The following is a 20,238-nucleotide window of genomic DNA, read 5'->3' on the forward strand; positions in this document are numbered from 1 at the left end:
TACAGGGGACCCCTCCCTCCCATTGCTGGTTCTTTCCAACCCACCCTGCCTGGGCTTGTTCCTGTCTCTGGATAGGAGGCAATTATGCAGCTTGGAATGGGGAGGCAGGGTGATGTGTGGGAAGGGACAATGTGTGATAGCAGGGAGGATATACAGAGGAGGAGTTGTTCTGAAGCTATTATACTGGACCAATGCCCAGGGAGGTTTGGAGGGAGCTTGAACTAGAAGGGCAAAGCCCCTGGGTCCCCAGATATCCATAGTCATGCCACATTGGCAGGTTGGGCAGGCTCTGCCCTGGGCCTTGCTGCTGCTTCTCTTAGGTTCCCAGTTCCTGGTGACTCAAGGGTCAAGATCCGAAGAGGAAGCAGAGAGTGAAAACCAAAAAGCCATGCAGAGCTACTTCCTTGCCACTGTGGAGTATGCCTTACACATATTCAACTTGCAGAGCAATGACACGAAGGCCTACAGGCTGGTGCGCATCCTGAATTCCAGGAGGGAGCTGGTAGGTACCACACCCTGGCCTAATAATCTGCACTTGCTATGAAGTCAGGGTCAGGAGTGGGGGGGTCCTATCTAGGGATCTTGTTCTGAAGTCCATAAAATAGAGCAAAAAGACAAACTATACAGTTAGTTTCAGTTTTATGAAAAAATTTGAAATTTTAAATACCCAGGTCAATGTCTACTGTAGGTAGGATGTTCTAATTTTCATCCTTTGATGAAGTTACTTATTGATGATCAAAATACAGACTATGAGGCGCTAAAGATCCTGAATAAGGAAAAGAACAAGACAGAAAGGAGGAGGAGGAGATAGATTGAGAAAATGTCCAAGAAGAGGGTTTGAGGAAATAATCTAGCAAAACAAATGCAAACAGAAACAGAACAGATACCAAAAGAAATGGAGGTAGAAGGGCCTGAGAATCAGGGCAGTAAGGATTCTCCCTCATCCAGAGTAGCCTCTGTGACCTCCGAGCCTCTTCTCTGGGCTCCTCCCTGTGGTCTCCACCTACGGGGATGGATGCTATTCTATACTCTTCCCAGACCATGGTTCTCAACCCTAGGGCAGTGTCCTTGTAATGGAGTGTCTACAGAATGCAGCTAGGAAGGTTGTTTTCATGTGGGCTGCAGCAGGAGCATGTATGGTCATGTGTGTATGTGTGTCAGGTGTGGGTGTGAGTGTTTTAGTGAGTGTGTGAGAGTGTGAATATGGGTAAGTATGAGTTTTTGAGTGAGTGTGTGTGTCCCTTTGTGTGACTGTGTGTGTAGGTGTGGGTGTGAGTAGCATGAGTGTGTCACTGAGTGTGTGTAGTATGTGTGCAAGCATGTGTGTGTGTACACATATTAGGGCCCAGGACATTCCTCTCTCCCTCTGGACCTCTGCCCCAAGAACCTGAGGGAAGGACAGTGGGAGCTCCACCCTGCACGGAGCTCCAGCCTCCTGCTGTGCCAGGTCCCGTCTGGTTCTGCTGCCCGAGCTCTCTCAGATTAGACCTCTGGGATCCCTAGATCTGCACTCACATTGAGTTAGGGTATTGGGAGTAATTAAGCGTGGAGTGGGGTGGGTAAGGAATGGAAAGAATTGAGCAGAGAAGAGTAAAGAAGGAATACAGAAAATTCCACCTTCACTTTGTAATAGGGCAAGAGGTATCTGGAAGCCATAGTTGGGGGGAATGAGGGTTGTGTGCAAAAGTGGGCACTCTCGGGCTCACATGAGTGTTCACAGCACTGCAAGCCAACTTCCTGTTGTCAAGCAAGTGAAAGTTGTGACGATGGAGTGGTAGATGAGTCTCCTACCCTGGAGCTGACATTATTCAGCAGAATCTTGCAAAGCCAACACCCTCCCAGGCACCTGATCCCTGGAGTGCTGTTGTAACTTCAGAAGCATACTAGAAGTCAGGCTGGGTCTCCCTGGAGCATTTGGGAACATGGGGCTGCAGGGTGCGATGTATAAATGGTGTGTGACCAGGCCTGCGTCTACCCCAGGTCTCACAGCAAACACAGGCCTCTTTGCTTGAATTCCCCAAGCTTAGCTTTAACCCCAGCAAGCTGATCCAGGCCCAGAGGCAGCTCCCTACATGGAGGAGTGTTTGGGGCTCTCCCCACACTGCATGGGTCTACACTGGCAGCTGTGCAAGGGGACCAGGAGGCAGATTCTCACATTAATGTCAATGTCTATTACAGTTCATGGAGAAGAACACAATGGCATTCTCCATGGAGTTGCAGCTTAGAAGAACAAGATGTGGGAAATTTGACGAAGATATTGACAACTGTCCCTTTCAAGCAAGTTCAGGGCAGAACAATGTAAGACATGCAGCAGATCCCTGGGGTCACACAGCTGAGGATGCAGCTTAGGACAGATGTGGAGGTGAAGGAGATGACAGTGCCATTTCTAGGGACACAGACGAGTGAGGGAGCTGCAGGCACTGCTCTCCCCACCACTGGTGCTGCAATAGGAGCCCAGCTGGACAGGCCATCCTCAGGGTCCACTTGTAGCCCCCTGGCCAATCTGGGAACCACCTCTGCCCACTCACCCCATTCCAGTTGCCTGGCCCTTGGGCCCCAGTGATGACAGATTGCTCTTGGCCACACGGGTCCATGTCTCCTGGGAAAGCCACAGGATGTCCCTTCTCTTGTCTTTATTGACGTGCCTTCCCCACAGAATTCAGGGGGAAAATATTGAGATGGGCAACATGGCCTTTGCCAGATTGGCTTTCTCAGGTCCCCCTGAGAAAAGAGCCTGTGGGGTGGGGATTGAAGAGGGGACCACCGCCCTCCTTCCCATGCCCTGACGAGATTCCATGGACTATCAGCTGCTGCACCAGGGAGAATGGTCAAGGTGAACCCCAGCTCTGGGACTAACCCAACTAGGGTGAAGGGCTCCTCTGAAATAGCACCCCCTGGGAGAGAGCACCCCAATGCTATGTTAGGACCATAGGTCACACTGGTTCAGCTTGAGTGTTTTCCTGGAGACCACAGGGCTAAGGATGAGAAAATGGTACAGGAGCCCCTGAGGTCAGGACAAGGTCCTGAGTTCAGAACAACCAGGGCTCAGGTGGGGCTGTGGCTGAGGACCACAGCCTGCATCCCCAGCTGCTCACCCCAGTATGGGTGGTTGGGATGTGTGCTGTGTTTAAAGCAGGAGCCACTGTTTCTAACCATTCTCCACCCACCTTCCATCCCTGTGCTTACCCTCAGATCATCACCTGTTTCTTCATCATCAGCACTGAGCCCTGGAACACAATGTTCGAACTCTGGAACAAGACCTGCTTGGAGGGACACCTGCATGGCTCAGTTGGCTAAGCATCTGCCTTTGGCTCAGGTCATGATCCCAGGGTCCTGGGATCGAGTCCTGCATCGGTATCCCTGCTCAGTGGGGAGTCTGCTTCTCCCTCTCTCTCTGCCTGCTGCTCCCCGCCCCTGCTTGTGCTCTCTCCCTGTGTCAAAAAAATACTAGAAAAAAAAAAAAAAAAAAAAAAAAAAAAACCCTGCTTGGATGGTGCCCACTGATGAAATGTCAGCACATCTGGCTCTGGTTGTTCTTCTCCTGGACACAAGTGATGTCCTGTAGGTCTCCCTTCAGTGGCTGAGCAGCTCTAAGTTGTGTTCTCTTTATTTGCAAATATTTCATGTCTCATACCTGGACATTGTGAAAATTCCTCCTGCTCATTTTCTTCATGTAGAAAAATCATTAAACATTAGCATTTCAAGAAGCTTGTGCAGCATGGTTCCAGACAGAGGGGCTGGGCACGTGAAGGGCTCATCCTAACAGGGCAGTCGAGCGGGCCTAGGGTGATGGTTCTCCTCCCTCTCAGACCTCCAGAGTCTCTCCCGGTGGCCCAATCTGGAAGTACAGGAGTCTCTGAGCTGCTGCCTTGGGGCTCATGAGGAATGACCTGCTCCCTAGAGGTTCAATGACCATGACCCGGCAGAAAACCCAAAGTGCAGGATGGACACAGACAGGCACTCAGGCCCTCAGGACACATGAGGCCCCCATCTTGAGGGGCTTGCTTACACCCATTCCCTGGTCCACACAGCTGTGAGGATGTGGGAGCGTCTGTAGCCTCCACCCACAGAGTGGTCCAGCTGCCAGCAGGAGCAGCAAGTCCTGGAGCCTCAGAAATGTTCCATTAGTGTCTCCCCACCTTTGGACAAGGAGGCTGCATTTTCATGAAATCCCAGGAGACCCACGGGCAATTGAATTTTGAGTGGCACTGCTCTACCAAATGCTATGAGACTCTGCCTGCATCTCCCGGGTGCAGATTTAGCAGACAATTTCTGCAAAAAGAGTTCAACTGTGTTGGCCTTTGTGGGCCATCAGTCTTGTTCTCATCTCCTCAGTGTTGCTTTGAAAGCTCCATAGAAAATATGAATACATATTACAGTGTTGTCTTCCGGTGAGACTGTATTTACACACACAGGCAGGGTATGTGTTTGATCCTCAGGCTGTGGCTGCCACCACCCCCACCCCTGCCAAAATAAAGGCCCCTCCAGTGCCCGTGAAGCTGATGCACCCAGTGTCCCACAGTGTCATCACCTATAATTTAATCTTGGGCTGAAAATACATTTATAATTAACACTTTATTTTAATGATTATCAGATTATTATTTTAAAAATCCACATTCTATATCGAGTAGAGGGGTTTACAGACACTGTGGAAGTAGACTGGTTCACTCACCTTTCAACTCTGTTGCTTCCTTTATCATGTTTAGCCTTCTTGGTATCAGCTCTTAGAAAGGTGATAGAACCTTCTAACTTCATGTGCAGACGCCTATTTGCCTGTAACAGGATCAGCTGCTGTGGTGAATGGTCCAACTCTGTGGTGTTACTGGGATTCAGGTTCATGAGTACTGGAGCTTCTTGATGGAGCGCTCCTCTTAGCATCACCTCACTGCAAACTGTACTGCTCTCGAGGCTACTGGTCTCGATCCAACCATGTACCGTGTCACCACTGCTATGAGAACGTTCTTGCAGTTGCCCTCTGACTAGTGATGTGTGGGAAGGAGCTGGCCCACAATACAGGACTTTGCAGGGAGCTAGAGATGTCTACACTTGGGGTGGGTGATGAGTTTATCTCTTTGTCTCACATGGGAAAGAAATGTGACTTGGACCCTCCATGCTTGTGTGGCTCTGTGAGGATAATGGATTCAAGATGAGCGTTGAGGACCACACCCAATGTGGCACCAGTGGGCCACATTGCAAGTAGTGAGGAGTGAGCATCAGGGGTGCCCCCAGTGGGCAGGCTGGATGGGGGATGGACCGACTCCTTCAGTACCAGGAGCTGGGCCTGCAGCTGGGGTTGCAGTTCACCCATGGACAAGGCCTGTATGCCCACCATAGACAAGGCCTGTATGCCCACCATCTCCATCAGTGTGTCCTCCCCAGGGTCACTGATAATCACAGTGGTGAGAACAACTCCTAGAATCTGCACTTTAGTGTCACCTCAGTGGCAGCACTAAGGCCCGCCTTAACTCTTGTCCCCAAGCCTGTGACCGAGGGTCAGATGCTATGGACCAATGCACAAGGTGCACATGGACCTGAGCAGAGACAAGGAAAGAAGCAAATAGTCAGAGTGACTCCAAACTAGGGAGAATGTGCCAGAAAACACAACACTTCTACTCCATAACCCTGAATATTATCCCAAATGGCACCCTTAGGAGAAAACATGGAGGATGCTATCCCAGGGTGGCATGTGGGCAATTGGAGTGTAGATGGCTAAGGGCAGGGCCAAGGCTGCAGGACTGGCATGTGGCAGAGTTGGGCAGGCTCTCTCAATTCCAGTCCAGGGCCCCCAGCCAGCTCCCTGGGGCTCCCTGGAGACCAAGGGGAATGCATCACAGTTGGCCAGTGCTATATGGTCCCCAGGGTTCTCAGTGGCTTCACACCAGGAAATGGCCTTTGTCACTCACCACCTAGGGCAGAGAGGGTCAGCCAGAGAGTGGGAGCCTGGGCCCCTCTAAACTTGACCCTGTCCTCACCTTCCATGGGTTAATCCCACCTGTGTTCTCTCCCCGTGGTCTGATGCCTAGGGAGAGAGGGTGTGCTCAAGCACGAGGAGTATTGTGATCCTGAACAGGGCTTCTGCCATGGCCATACTCATCTTTCAACCAGAGCCTTGAAGGCTGCAGACATCTGGCTCTACCTGCCAGCCCTGCTCACTGAGGCAGGATGGCTCCAGGCAGCTCATTCCCAGTGCTTTCTCAAGCTCACTCCACAGCCCTGGCCTGGGTCCCCTTCCCTGGATATTCGGATTTCTTCCCTCTCCTGGCCCCAGGAAGGCAGCTTAGGCTTATTCAACAAACCTACTCTGAAAGGAGGAGAAGTGGGCGGGATCTCCGGAGCCAGGTAGAGGTGGACAGGGTAAGAGAGGAAAGGTTTCCCCACAGTACATGATCCTCAATCCTACATCTGTTACAAAGTTGGAGCACCTGGAGCATGGACTCACTGTCAGGCCCTGGGGCCAGAGTCTCTGGGGTGGGGGGGCGGGAGAACCATTAACAAAGCCCCACAAGTGTGGTCTGAGGCAGGATTTAGCAAGTCTCTGCCAGGAGCCATGACTTGATGCCTGCTTTGTGGGCTCTGAACACACAAGAGACTGTCTCCTGGAGCTACCTGATGGGACTTGAGTAGAATTAGTGCAGTGGCTATGGAAAATACATTGGGATCACAGTGGGAAAAGAGCTCCCTTTATGCTTCCTTCTGCAGATTGAGGATTGACTCAGGACAGTCCAGTGTGGGGGTAAACAGGAGGTTGGTTGGTGGGAGTGTCTTCAAGAAAAATGTACTAAAGTCTGCTACCAGACGGGAAAGCTATGGGAGAACAAAGTTGTGTCCATTCTGAGTGATGTTCAGCTGGCAGCAAGGAAGCCCACTGTCAGGCTTTCCCCATGGCTCTGCCTGGGAGATCATACATTGCTGGGAAGCCCATTCAGGTCTCTACAGAGGATGAACCCTGAAGATATCTAATACCACATGTGTACTGTGAGTCCCCAGGGAGACCCTGAGATGTGGACTGGAAGGTACAGGTAGTTCATTTGGGAGATGATCACAAGGGGCACACTGAGGGGAAGGGAAGCAGATAAGGGAGACAGTCAACATGGCTGTTGTTATGGGTCACGGTCCTGCTGGACTATGTGAGAACCCTGTGGATCTTGTCTCTGACCTGCATCTGTGGTGCTGGAACTCTAAGCCTTTTCCTGCTGCAGCTCTATGTGGGGATGGAGTGTTGCCCTTGGGCCTACCTCTCCCCACTGAGGTGTGCCTACTCTGCAGATGGGGTACCAGTTGTACAGAGGAAGCCCTGAGTAGAACTTAGGGGAGAATAGGATCTTTCAGTGATGTGGAGAGTGTCAGGTACTGAGTGGTCCACCTGCATGAGCACTGGAAGGACAGCTAGTTGGAGGAGGGGAGCCACAGCTCCAAGACCAAATGCAGACCCTGCTTATTTGTGTAAACAGTCTTACTGGAACACAACACTCATATTTGTGTTTACATTGTTTATAGAACTTTCAAAGCAAAGTCGGGGATCTGAGAACAACGCCATATGGCCCACAAAGGCCAAAACAGTTACACTCTATGTACAGAAAATGTTTGCTAATCCTCTTTTAGGGGATTCAGGCTGAGTCTCATAGCATGTGGGAGAGCAGTGCCTTTCAAATGGTAAGTGTCCATGGGTCTCCTGGGAATTCAAGAAAATGCAGCTTCCTTGTGCAAAGGTGGGGAGACACTAATGGATCATTTCTGAGGCTCTAGGACTTGCTGCTGCTGCTGGTGGCTGGACCACTCTGTGGGTGGAGGCTACAGATGCTCCCACATCCTCACAGCTGTGTGGATCAGGGAATGGGTGTGAGCAAGCCCCCAAAGACCCACAGAGGGGGGCCTCATATGTCCTGAGGGCCTGAGGTACTGTCTGGGTCCACCTTGCAATTTGGGTTCTCTGCCAAGTCATGGGCATTGCACCTTTGGGGACAAAGGTGATCCCTCATGAGCCCCAAGACAGCAGCTCAGAAGTACCTTGTGCTTCCAGACTGTGACACCTGGACTGGCTGCAGAGGTCCAAGAGGGAAGAGAACCCACCCCCATGTGCCCACCCTACTGCTCTGCTGGGATCAGTCCTTCACCTGCACAGCCCCTCTGGAACCATGCCACACAAAGCTTCTTGAAATGCAGATATTTAATGATATATTCTACATGAAAAAATTGGACAGTGAGGAATTTCCATAATGCCTGGAAGTGAGACCCGGACACTTGCAAGAGAACAACCTGGTGTTGTCACCTACATAGAAATGCTGGTGTCCAGAAGAAGAACAGCTAGAGGCCAGGTGGGGATGGCCTCAGTCAAAGGAAGCCCTCCAAGCAGGTCTTGTTCAGGAGTTCAAACTTTGTCCTCCAGGGCTCAGTGCTGATGGTGAAGAAGCAGGTGATGGTCTGAGGGAACAAGCACAAGAATGGAGGGTGGGTAGAGAATACTGGAAATCAGCGGCTCCAGCTTTAAATACAGCACACATCCCAACCACCCACCCCAAGGTGAGCAGCTAGGGATGCAGGCTGTGGTCCTCTGATGTACCCCCATCCAAGGTCTTCATATTCTGGACCTAGGACCTTGTCCTGACCTCAGGGGCACCTGTGTCATACTCCCTACCTTGGCTTGTGGTCTCTAGGGGAACACTCAGGCTGACTCAGTGTGACCCAAGCCCCTAATGCAGCACTGGGGTGCTCTTTACTGGTGAGTGCTAACTCAGAGGAGCCTCTGGTCAAGGTGGGCTTGCCCTAGAGCTGGGGTTCACATTGACATTTTCCCTTGTACCAGGAGATGGTAGTTCCCAGGAGATGGGACCCAGGTCAGGACATAGGAGAAAAGGCAGTAAGCCCTTCCTTAACCCCCACCCCTTCAGACTGTTGACAGAACCAAGGGGAACTCCAAAATAGTCAGTGAGGCAAAGGTACTGTAGGCCACCTTAACATGCCCCTATTCCTGGAGGTCAGGAAGGGAAGTGGATAAAGCTCAGAGAAGAGAATCCTGTCTCAGCCCCAGGAGACCTGGACACTCATTGCCAGGACCAATCTGATATCAGTGTGGCCCAGGGCACAGGCAGCTGGAATGGGGTGAGTGGGCAGACTTGGTTCTCAGATTGGTCAGGAGACTACAAGGGGAACTTGGGGCTGGCTGGCCCACTTGGGTTCCTACTGCAGCACCAGCAGTAGACATGGCAGCATCTGCAGCTCCCTCACTCGTCTGTGTCCCTAAGAATGGCACTGTCATTTGCTTCACCTCCACATCTGTCCCAAGCTGCATCCTCAGCTGTGTGACCCAAGGGATCTGCTGTGTGTCTTACATTGTTCAGCTCTGGACTTTCTTGAAAGGGACAGTTGTCAATGTCTTCATCAAATTTCTCACATTCAGTTCTGCGAAGCTTTATCTCCATGGAGAATGTCAGGATGTCTTCTATCTGTGGTACATGGAGACGTTACAGTCTCAACCCACCTCTTGGTTAGCTTGAGCAACTACTAGTGTAGATCCATGCAATGTGGGGAGAGCCCCAAACACTCCTCCACACAGGGAGCTTGGTCAGCTTGCTGGGGGTAAAGCCAACTTGGGGAATTCAGAGCAAAGAACCCTGAGGTTGTTGAGGCCAGGGATAGATGTCGGCTGAGTCACACACCATTCATATATCACACCTTGCAGCATTATGTCCCCAGATACGCCAGGGAGACCCAACCTGACTTCCATCATGCTTCTGAAGCTACAACGCACTCTCAGGAGACAGGTGCCAAGTGCCTGGGAAGGTGTTGGCTCTGCAAGGGTTTTGCTGAGTAATGTCAGCCCCAGAGTAGGAGACTCATTTATGACTCCACTGGCACACCTTTCACCTGCCCGAGAACAGGAAAATGTCCTGCATGTTGCTGGAACACTGAGCACATGAGCGCGCACACGCACGCGCACACACACACACACACACATACATACACCAACTATGGCTTCTGGATACCTCTTGTCCTATTACAAAGTGCAGCTGGAATTTTCTATACTCTTCTCCACTCTGTCTACTTCATTCGATCCTATATCCCCCACTCCACCCTCCATTACTCCCCACACCCTAACTCAGTGTGAGTGCAGATCTAGGAGCCCAGAGCAGAACTCAGAGAGAGCTTAGGCAGCAGAACCAGCCAGGATGTGACCCAGCAGTGGTCACAGAGGCTGGAGCTCTCTGCAGGGTGGAGCTCCCACTGCCCTTCCCTCAGGGTCTCAGGGCAGAGGTCCAGAGGGAGAGAAAGGAATGGCCCAGGCCCTAACACGTGCACACATGCACACACACTCACAGACATACACTCAGACACACATATACACACTTTCACACACTCACTCCTACACACTCACACTTGCACACATACTAACACAAACTCACTCACCCACTAATACACACTCACTCAACTCACACTTTCACATACACACACATACTCATTGACACAGTCATACCTACACCCTCTCACCCCCCAAACACACATGGCCATATATGCTCCTGATGCAGCCCATGTGCATCTGTAGACACTCCATTACAAGGACAATGCTCTAGGATATTGAGAACCATGGTCTGGGAAGAGTATAGAATAGCATCCATCCCCGTAGGTGGAGACCACAGGGAGGAGCCCAGAGAAGAGGCCCAGAGGTCACAGAGGCTACTCTGGATGAAGGAGAATCCTTACTGCCCTGACCCTCAAGCCCTGCTCCCTCCCTCTCTCTCAGTGTCTGCTCTCTGTTTTCTAATCATCTCCTTGTATTTGTTCCTTAGAATATTTCCTCAACGGATCTCATCTGTGGATCTTTTCCTTGGTCAGGATCTTTATCACCTCATAGGTTATATTTTGAGGTCATTCATCATTAATGTTATAAAATGATGAAGATTGAAAATACACCTTATATGAGAGTAGATGTTGTCTGAGGTATTTAAATTTCCAAATTTTTATTTTATAAAACTGAATCTAACTGGACAGGTTGTATTTTCCCTGTTTTATGGACTTCAGATGGTGAACAAGATCCCTCAATAAGACCCCTCCTCCCAAAACCCTGACTTTATAGCAAGTGCAGGTCATCAGGCAGGAAGATGTGGTCACCTACCTGTTCCTTCCAGGAATTCAGGATGCGCACCAGCCTGTGGGCCATTGAGTCCTTGCTCTGTAGGTTGAATATGTGTAAGGCATACTCCACAGTGGCAGGGAAATGACGTTCCATGTCCCTTTGTTCATTATTGTCCCCCTTCTCTTGGGATCTCCAGCTGTGAGTCACCAGGAGTTGAGAACTTAGTAGTAGCAGGAGAAAGGCCCAGGGCAGAGCCCATCTGAACTGCCAGTGCAGCATGGCTGCAGGAATCTGGGCAACCATGGCCTTTGCCTTCCCAGCTCAGGCTCCTACCTGAGCCTCTCTGGGCATTGGTCCAGTATAATAGCTTCAGAACAACTCCTCCTCTGTATATCCTCCCTGCTATCACACATTGTCCCTTCCCACACATCACCCTGCCTCCCCATTCCAAGCTGCATAATTGCCTCCTATCCAGAGACAGGAACAAGCCCAGGCAGGGTGGGTTGGAAAGAACCAGCAATGGGAGGGAGGGGTCCCCTGTAGCTGAGTCCCTGCCACAACATCCCTCTCAGCTCTTCGCTGGGCAGAGATATTATTTGGATGCCCCAGAATCAGAGGCTGAAACAAGGACACAAGAGCAAGAGGTGGAAGTGGAAGGTGACCCCAGGACTTAGCAGTAGGGGGAGGGCCACTGAGATAAGGACAGAGCCAAAAAGGACGAGTGATCAAGAGCCAAATTTGGGGGAGACAGAGGCAACCTGCACAGAGAAAATGGGTATCTTTGGAAGAAAGAAGCACTGAGGTCTTGATGAGTACAAGTGTCTGTGTCCCCCTCAGCTCCCCAGCCCCCCTTGAGTAGTAGAGCAGAGAAGGCTCACTGGCTCCTGGGATGATGCCAGGCCAGGGGAATTCAGGGTCCTGGAACCAGAAGCTTCCAGCTGAGCTCACTGCATCTCCCTTTGGACTTCTTGGCCCCTGGATGTGCTGCCATGTGCTCAGCCTGGGGCCTGGCTGGATGATGCAAGCACATGCGCTCCAAAGGTGTTGCAGCAGGGGTGAGCCTTGACACACACTGGGCCTATAGATCCCTTTGTAGGAGTTTGCTCTAGAAGAGGGAGGGTGGAGTGAGGGAGAAACAGACACAGAACAAAGCCAGTGAGCTCCCAGGGATGGCTGAGCTGTGACCATTAGGTGAGCATCAGTGCCCTCTCGTGGTGAAGGTCCTCAAGGCTCAGTGGACACAATTCCTGTGTGCAGAGTCTGGGTTCTAGAGAGGGACCCTCACAGCCTCCATCTGGAGCAGCAGATGGGGCTCTGGAAGGACTAAAGAGCACATCTTTCCAAATGAGGCTTCAGCTCTGTGCTTGTGAAAGGCTTCAGCATTTGTCTGCCACTACTTGTGAACTCAGGGGGACCAGAATGCCCTGAAAGGCCTGTGGACACCCAGAGCCCTGGGCCTTTCCCCAGCCAGAATTCTGACCCAGTCAGTCAGGCAGCCCTGGAAAGTTTGCATCTTCACCTCCTCCCAGGGACTTCACCTGCTCCCAGGGGATGCTGATGGTCCTAGTCTCTGGACCACATGTTGAGGAGCACAGTTCAGAGTGAGTCCCTGAAGGTGGGGGTGGGGGATGCAGCTAAATCACCAGGAGAAGTCACTCAAGTGTAAGGTAAGGTCTGGGGCTGAGGATGGCGTGTGGGAGCCACACTGGGTCAGGGAAGGGGTCAGAACTCCATGTCTAGTGCAGGGTTTGTAGACCTCCCAGGCATCAGTGACCAGATGAACCTACAGACAGAGAGAAGACTGCTTTGAAGCTGACAGCCTGTCCTCACTGCACAAAGGTCCTCAGAGCTGGCATTCTTCCCAGGAATGGGGCCTCTCAAAACTCATTCTCACATTTAATCAATGCCCAAGAATTGATTGATTCATGTTTTTCTATTTTCAGTTATTGTGATAAGTGTTGTATTGTGTATTTCTTTTCTATGTATTTATTTTTATGCCTGATTATTCCTTCTTTGTAAGCAAAGTTCCCAGGTATTAAATTGCTTCTTCTATATTGTTTCACTTAAGAATTTTGAATTCACATTGTGTAAATGTCCAATGTAATTGTTCTTAAAAATTGTTTTCAGTTCTTATATTTATGATGATTCTATCTATATTGGCTTCTCCAGACATTAAGCAATTGCTTTATCTTCTGATAAGCCCCAATCTCAATCACTCCCCTTTCCAGAAATGCTCTGTACCTGTTCACCCATCCTGGAAGCCCCTCTATCCTTGAAACAGGTCACTTGGTGTTATTTTCCCCCTTCAAAATTATCCTATAGCTTTATGCTGCCATATATGTTTCTATGTCATGGAAGTATTCTTATTTTCTTCAGGAATGTGGGGGGTCATGCTGAGGCTCCCACACAGGGCAGGAACTTTAGGCAGCTGAGGTAGGTCCCTGTGTGCATTGGACAGTCCCCCTCCCAACCCTGGGCTCCCACCCCTGTACTCCTCTAACATGATATCATCCCAAGAGTCAGTGAACCTGGTCTGCTCCACTACTCAAGGGGGCTGCGACCCAAGGGGGACAGAGTCACCTGGACCTGTCAAGTGTTCAAAACCTTTGGTCCTTCTGATGACAATGCATTTTCTCTATGGAGGTTGCTTTCCATCTCCCACAAGGCTGGCTCTTGGCAATTCTTCCTTTTCAACTCTGTCCTTATCTCAGTGGCCCTCACCCTACTGTTGTGTCCTGGAGTCATCTTCCACTTCTACCTCTTAGTCTTGTGTCCTTGTTTTAGCCTCTGATACTGGGGCCTCCAAATGATATATCTCACCAGTGAGGTGGTGATGGAGGGGTTGTGGCTGGGACTCAGCTACAGGGGACCCCCTCCCTCACATTGCGGTTCTTACCAACCCACCCTGCCTGGGGCTGGTCCTCTCCCTTGGAGAGCAGACACATTTTGCAGATTTGGATGGAGAAGGCAGAGTAACAGATTGAAGGAACAGAGTGTAATAACAGAGGAGGCCTGGAAGCAAGAGTTATTTTGGAGCCAGTGAATTGGAACAATGCCTAAGGGACACTTGGGTAGGACCCTGAGCTGGGAAGGGCAAAGGCCATGTGTGCCCAGACCCCTGCAATTATGACACACTGGCAGTGTAGGTGGGCCCTGCCCTGGGCCATGCTCCTGCTTCTCTTAGTTTTCCAGCTCCTAGTTATTCACAGATGGAATTCCCAAGAGGAGAAAGACAGTGATATGGAAAGTCATTTCCCTGCCACTGTGGAGTATGCCTTACACATATTCAACCTGCAGAGCAAGGACATGAAGGCCTACAGACTGGTGCGCATCCTAAATTCCTGGAAGGAGCAGGTAGGTAACCATATTTTTTGACATAATGACCTGCACTTGCTATAGTCAAGGCTAGGGGATCTTGTTCACCATCTGAAGTCCATAAAATACAGTGAAAATACAACTGTCCAGTTAGTGTTAGTTTTATAGAAGAAATAATTTGGAAATTAAACACCCTAGTCAGGGTCCATTCACATGTAAGACATATTTTCAATCTTCATCATTTTATGACATTATTTAATGACTAATACTTCAAAATCTGGACTATGAGGTGATAAAGATCCTGAGCAAGAAAAGGCCCAAAGAGGAGATCAGTTGGGGAAATACTCTAAGAAAACAAATACAAAAAGATCATTAACAAACAGAGGAACAGACATAGAGAGAGGTGGCTTGAGAATCCAGGGAGTGAGGATTCTTCTTCATCCAGAGCAGAGCTTCTCTGGTCTCTTCCCTATGGTCTCCACCTAAGGGAATAGATGTTACTCTACACTCTTCCCAGAGCATTGTCCTTGTAATGGGAGTGTCTACAGAATGCATCCAGGAATGCTATTTTCACATGGGCTACATCAGGAGCAGGTCTAGTCATTTGTGTACAGGTAGGTGTGTGTAAGTGTGTGTGTGTGTGTGTAGAGGTGTGTGTAAAGGTGAGTATGAGTAGTTATGAGTGGGTATATGTCCATGAATGAGTGTGTGTATGAGTGTGTTTGAGTGTATCAATGAGTGTGAGAGTGTATATTGTAAGTATGAGGTTTTGAGTGAGTATGTGTCCGTGAGTGGCTGTGGGTGTAGGTGAGGGTGTGTCAGTGAGCATGTATAGTATTGTGAAAGTGTGAGCACATGTGTAAGCACACCCATTTTGTGTTAATGTGAATGTGTCTGTTTGTGTGTGTAGGTGTGGGTGTAAGTGAGTGTGTCAGTGAGCAGGTGTATGTGTGTGTGTGAGTGTGTATATGTGCGTCCTAGTGTGTATGTGTGAGTGTGCTTGTGTTGGGGGCCCAGGGCATTCCTCTCTCCCTTTGGACCTCTGCCCTGAGAGTCTGAGGAAAGGACAGTGAGAGCTCCACCCTGCATGGAACTCCAGCCTCTGTGAACACTGCCGGGCCAGGTCCCGTCTGGGTCTGCTGCCTGAGCTCTCTCAGGCTGGACCTCTGCTCTGGGCTCTCTAGATATGCACTCACACTGAGTTTGGGGTGGGGGAGTAGTGGAGGGTGGAGTAGGGGTATGGATGGAATGAAGTAGAATGGGGTGGAGAAGAGTACAAAAAATTTTAGAAGGCACTTTGTAATAGGACAAGAGGTATCATTGTGTGTGTGTGTGTACGCATGTGTGCACATGTGAGTGTTCCAGCAGCACTGCAGGGCATCTTCCTGTCCTCAGGCAGGTGAAAGGTGTCACAATGGGGCTGTAGAAGAGTCTCCCACTCTGGGGCTGGCATTACTCAGCAAAATCTTGCAGAGCAAACACCTTCCTAAGCACTCAGCACCTAACCCTGGGGAGTGCTGTTGTAGCTTCAGAAGCATGCTGGAAGTCAGGCTGGGTCTCCCTGGGGCACTTGCGGACATGGGGCTTTAGGGTGTGATGTATGAATGGTGTGTTCCCAGGCCTGCATTTACCCTGGGTCTCACAGCAAACGCAGGCCTCTTTGCTTGAATTCCCCAAGCTTGGCTTTACCCCCAGCAAGCTGTTCCAGGTCGAGCTCCCTACGGGGAGGAGTGTTTGGGACTCTCCCTACACTGTGTGGATCTACACTAGCAGCTCTTAATAGAACCAAGACAGGTGTTCCCACTGTAATGTCTCCATGTACCACAGATAGAAGACGACCTGGCGTTCTCCATGGAGCTGGAGCTTCGCAGAACCAAATGTGGGAAATTTGACGAAGACATTGACAACTGTCCCTTTCAAGAAAGCTCAGAGCTGAACGATGTAAGACACACAGCAGATCCCTCGGGTCACAGAGCTGAGGCTGCAGTTTGGGACAGACAGGGAGGTGAAGCCATTCCTAGGGACACAGACGAGTGAGGGAGCTGCAGGCCCTACCTTGCTCACTGCTGGTGCTGCAGTAGGAGCCCAGCCAGACAGGGACAGGCCATCCTCAGGGTGCACTTGTAGCCCCTGGTCAATCTGGGAACTAACTCTGCCCACTCACCTCATTCCAGCTGCCTGGCTCCCAGGCTACACCAGTGTCAGATTGCTCCTGGCCATGAGGGTCTAGGTCTCCTGAGGCTGAGACAGGATGCCCCTTCTCTGAGCTTTATCCACCTCTCTTCCTGCCTTCAGGAGAAGGAGCATGTTGGGGTGGACAACATCACTTTTGCCCCTGTGGCTCTTTTGAGGTTTTGCTGGCTCTGTTGAGAGCCTGAGGTTATGAGGGTTGAGGAGCAGCCCATTGCCCTCCCTCTCATGCCCTGACCTGGGTCCCAATGATTTATAAGCTGTTGCCCCAGGGGAAAAGGTCAAGGTGAACCCCAACTCTGGGCCACCCCACTTAGGGTGAGGGGTTCCTCTGAGTGAGATAGCACCCCCTGGGAGAGAGCACCCCAATGCTGTGCTAGGGCATAGGTCACACTGGGTCAGCCTAAGTGTTGCCCTGGAAACCACAGGGCTAAGGATGAGGAATTGGCACAGAAGCCCCTGAGGTCAGGACAAGGTCCCAGGTCCAGAGCGAGCAGGATTCAGGTGGGGCTGCACCTGAGGGCCACAGCCTGCCTCCCCAGGTGCCTGTCACCCCAGGATGGGTGTTTAGGATGTGTGCTGTGTTCAGAGTTGGATTGTTTCCCACTACTCTCCACCCACCCTCCATCCCTGTGCTTGTCCCCTCAGACTTTCAACTGCTTCTTCACCATTGGTACTGTGCTGGGAAACAACCTTCTATCTCTTGCACAAGACCTGCTTGGAGGGCTTCCATTGAATGATACTATACCCTGCCTGGCTCTGACTGTTCTCCTGGATCCAATGTTTCTCTGTAGGTGTCTCTTCAGTGGCTGTGCAACACCAGGCTCTGTTTGTTCTCTGTCTGTGTCTCTGTTCTCTGTCTGGGTCTCACTCCAAGGCATTATGGAAATTCTTCATTGTCCATTTTCATCCTGTAGAATAGATCATTAAACATTAGCATTTCAAGAAGCTTTGTGTGGCATTGGTTCCAGACAGAGGGGCTGGGTAAGTGAAGGACTCATCTTAACAGGGAAGTCAGGTGGGCCCAGGATGGGTTCTCTTCCCTCTCAGACCTCCAGGGTCATCTTCCAGGTGGCCCAACCTGGAAGCCCAGGTGCTTCTGTTTCTGGGCTCACAGAGGTACAATGACCATGACCCAGCAGAGCACTCAGAATGCAAGATAGACCCAGACAAGCCCTCATGTCCTCAGGGCACGTGTGGCCCTTGTTTTGGGAATCTTCTAAAAGAGGACTTGGCAAACTTTTTCTGTAGGTGTAACTATTTTGGCCTTTTCGGGCCATATGGCCTGTTCTCAACTCCCTAATGTTGCCTTGAAAGTACCATAGACAATACGAACACAAATAAGAGTGTTGTGTTCCAGTCAGACTATATTTATACATACAGACAGGGGCAGCGCTTGGTCTGGGGTCATGGTTCCCCTCTTCCAACCAGCCATCCCTCTGGTGTCCATGCAGTTGGACCACCCAGTACCTAACACTTCCCATTCCTCCTCAAGATCTGCACCTCCCCCAAGTTCTGCTCAGGGCTTTCTCTGTGCAAGTGGCACTCCATCTGCAGAGTCAGCACACCTCATTGGAGAGACATAGGGCTCAAGGACGACACTCCAACCCCAGGTAGGATGGCGACAGTCTCCCAGCTCCACAGAGGTTGTCAGAGGGAAGATCCACAGGGTTCTCACACATTCCAGTAGGACAAAACCCATGGCTGCTCAGTGACCCATAACAACAGCCACGTTGACTTTCTCCCTCCTCTGTCTGCCTTCCCCTTTGTGCCTCTGTGACCATCTCCCAAATGAACTACTTGCACCCCCCAATTTGCATCACAGGGTCTCCTTGGGGACTTAGAGCAGACATGTGGTGTTAGATATCTTTAGGGCTCATTCTCCATAGAGACCTGGATGGGCTTCCCAGGATTCCAGGCAGAGCCATGGGGAGACCCTAGGGGTGGGTATCCTCCCTGACAGCTGAGCATCACTAAGCATGGACATAGCTGTGCTCTTGTCCCATAGCCATCCTGCCTGGTCCCAGACTTCAGGATATTTCTGAAGACCCTCCCACCATCCAACCTCCTGTCTACTCCCACACTGGTCTGTCCCAAGTTGTGCCTCAATCAGCAGAAGGAAGCATAAAGGGCACTCTTAACCCAATGTGATCCCAGCATGTTTTCCATAGTCAACCCCACTAATTCTACTGAAGTCCCAGAAGGTAGCTCCAGGAGAGGGTCTCCTGTATGTTCTGCCCAATGGTGGGGGGACCTGTCCAGGCCCTTTTGTGGGCTCACCTTACTTCCTGGGGCTGGGAAAGCAGAGCCCACAAGGCGGGTATCAAATCATGGCTCCTGGTAAGGACTCACTAAATCCTGCCTCAGATCACACTTGTGGGGCTTTGTTAATGGTTCCACCCCTCCCCCTTCCCATGGAAATCTACAGAAAGTTGGGGTTTTGAGGGAGGGGGGAAAGATGGCGGAGGAGTAGGGGACTCTATTTCAACTTGTCCCCGGAATTGAGCTGCATATCTATCAGACTACTCTGAGCACCCACGAAACCAGCCTGAGATGTAAGAAGATCTGGATCTCTACAAACAGAATATCGCAGGCAGTTGGTTTTGAGGTACTAAGCGGAGAGCCGTGATTCTGCAGGCAGATACCAGAGGATAAATGGAGGCGGGAGGGTGCCTGGACATGGGGATCCTACACCGCCGGTGAGTGACAGCCTCGCACGCTGTGGAGGGGGCACAGACTCGCAGACTAGTAGCGTTGGGAAAGAACTTTAGGGCAGCGCCCGGGGTGGAAAACCAGACCAGAGGGGTCGCGCACACGTGAATCGCAGGCCCCCCCCAGACAGAAACCGGAGTGACGGTCACGCGCACATGAACTGCAGCCTCTGAGATGGAAACCCGGTGCGCCGGGGTCGCGCCTGTGAACTGCAACCCCTGGGGAGTGGAAACCCCAAGCGGCAGAGTCGCACGCCCGCAAATTGGGAGCGGCTGGCGGTTTTAGAAGCACAAAGGGCAGAGATGTGCCCCGACCTGGAGGCAGGACTGGGAGCACTGCAGAGGGGCACACAACCCAGGACGCTTCAGTTTATAGCAGCACAGACAGAAACGGAGACAGTGTGGCCTGGAGAGCTCACTGAAGAACAGACTGAGGTCTCTCTGCTCTGAGGCAGAGGGTTGGAAATGGTCTCTTCTGCTCTGACTTGCAGAAGACATGCGGAAAGCCGCCAGGGAAAGGCCCAGAGAACAAAAGCCCCAAAGACTGATTCCCACTGAGCCCATCCCCCTCCACAGGGGCGCAGGGCAACTCCGCCCAAACAGGGTTGCCTGAATAACAGCGCAGCAGGCCCCTCCCGCAGAAGACAGGCTGGGAAAACAAGAGGCCAGCAACCCTAAGGTCCCAAGAAAACAGGTGCATCTTGCTTGGGTTCTGGCCAATAATTTCGACTCTATACATTCCCTCAAACACCCATGAACAGAATGACTAGGAGGAGGAGCCCCCAAAACAGAAAAGGCTCAGAGATTATGACTTATGCTGCAGATTTACAAATGGATGCAGATATAACCAAGATGTCGGAGATGGAATTCAGGTTAGCAATTGTGAAGACAATGGCTAGAATGGGGAAATCAATTAATGGCAACATAGAGTCTCTAAGGGCAGAAATAAAA

At 51.0% G+C, this 20,238-nt stretch overlaps 2 protein-coding genes and 1 pseudogene across 2 annotated transcripts; 2 read left to right on the forward strand and 1 right to left on the reverse strand.

Moving 5' to 3' along the window:
* Positions 1–262: 262 nt before the first annotated feature.
* On the forward strand, positions 263–3,671 carry LOC123842410 (cystatin-9-like). The gene is made up of 3 exons (XM_045871741.3): positions 263–502; positions 2,179–2,298; positions 3,193–3,671. Exons 1-3 carry the CDS (start codon positions 263–265, stop codon positions 3,295–3,297), a joined length of 465 nt encoding a protein of 154 aa, XP_045727697.2. The 3' UTR covers positions 3,298–3,671.
* Positions 3,672–8,331: 4,660 nt separating this feature from the next.
* On the reverse strand, positions 8,332–11,350 carry LOC123841833 (cystatin-9-like). Its single transcript, XM_054506713.1, has 3 exons — positions 11,107–11,350; positions 9,330–9,439; positions 8,332–8,421 (listed from the first exon to the last, which is right to left on the reverse strand). Exons 1-3 carry the CDS (start codon positions 11,348–11,350, stop codon positions 8,332–8,334), a joined length of 444 nt encoding a protein of 147 aa, XP_054362688.1.
* A 2,847-nt stretch (positions 11,351–14,197) lies between these two features.
* On the forward strand, positions 14,198–17,312 carry LOC123841796 (cystatin-9-like; annotated as a pseudogene).
* Positions 17,313–20,238: the final 2,926 nt, after the last annotated feature.

Source organism: Mirounga angustirostris, unplaced genomic scaffold (assembly GCF_029215605.1).
Source record: "Mirounga angustirostris isolate CCGP_5_RB_7025 unplaced genomic scaffold, mMirAng1.0.hap1 SCAF_10, whole genome shotgun sequence".
Taxonomy (NCBI): domain Eukaryota; kingdom Metazoa; phylum Chordata; class Mammalia; order Carnivora; family Phocidae; genus Mirounga; species Mirounga angustirostris.

Coding starts and splice junctions, on each gene's coding strand:
- LOC123841833 (XM_054506713.1), bottom strand. CDS start 11,350: ATGCTGCACTGGCAGTTCAGATGGGCTCTGCCCTGGGCCTTTCTCCTG. Junction 9,440..11,106: donor TTCCTGGAAGGAACAGGTAG/GTGACCACATCT, acceptor TACCACAGATAG/AAGACATCCTGACATTCTCC. Junction 8,422..9,329: donor AAAGTCCAGAGCTGAACAAT/GTAAGACACACA, acceptor TTGTTCCCTCAG/ACCATCACCTGCTTCTTCAC.
- LOC123842410 (XM_045871741.3), top strand. CDS start 263: ATGCCACATTGGCAGGTTGGGCAGGCTCTGCCCTGGGCCTTGCTGCTG. Junction 503..2,178: donor TGAATTCCAGGAGGGAGCTG/GTAGGTACCACA, acceptor TGTCTATTACAG/TTCATGGAGAAGAACACAAT. Junction 2,299..3,192: donor CAAGTTCAGGGCAGAACAAT/GTAAGACATGCA, acceptor GCTTACCCTCAG/ATCATCACCTGTTTCTTCAT.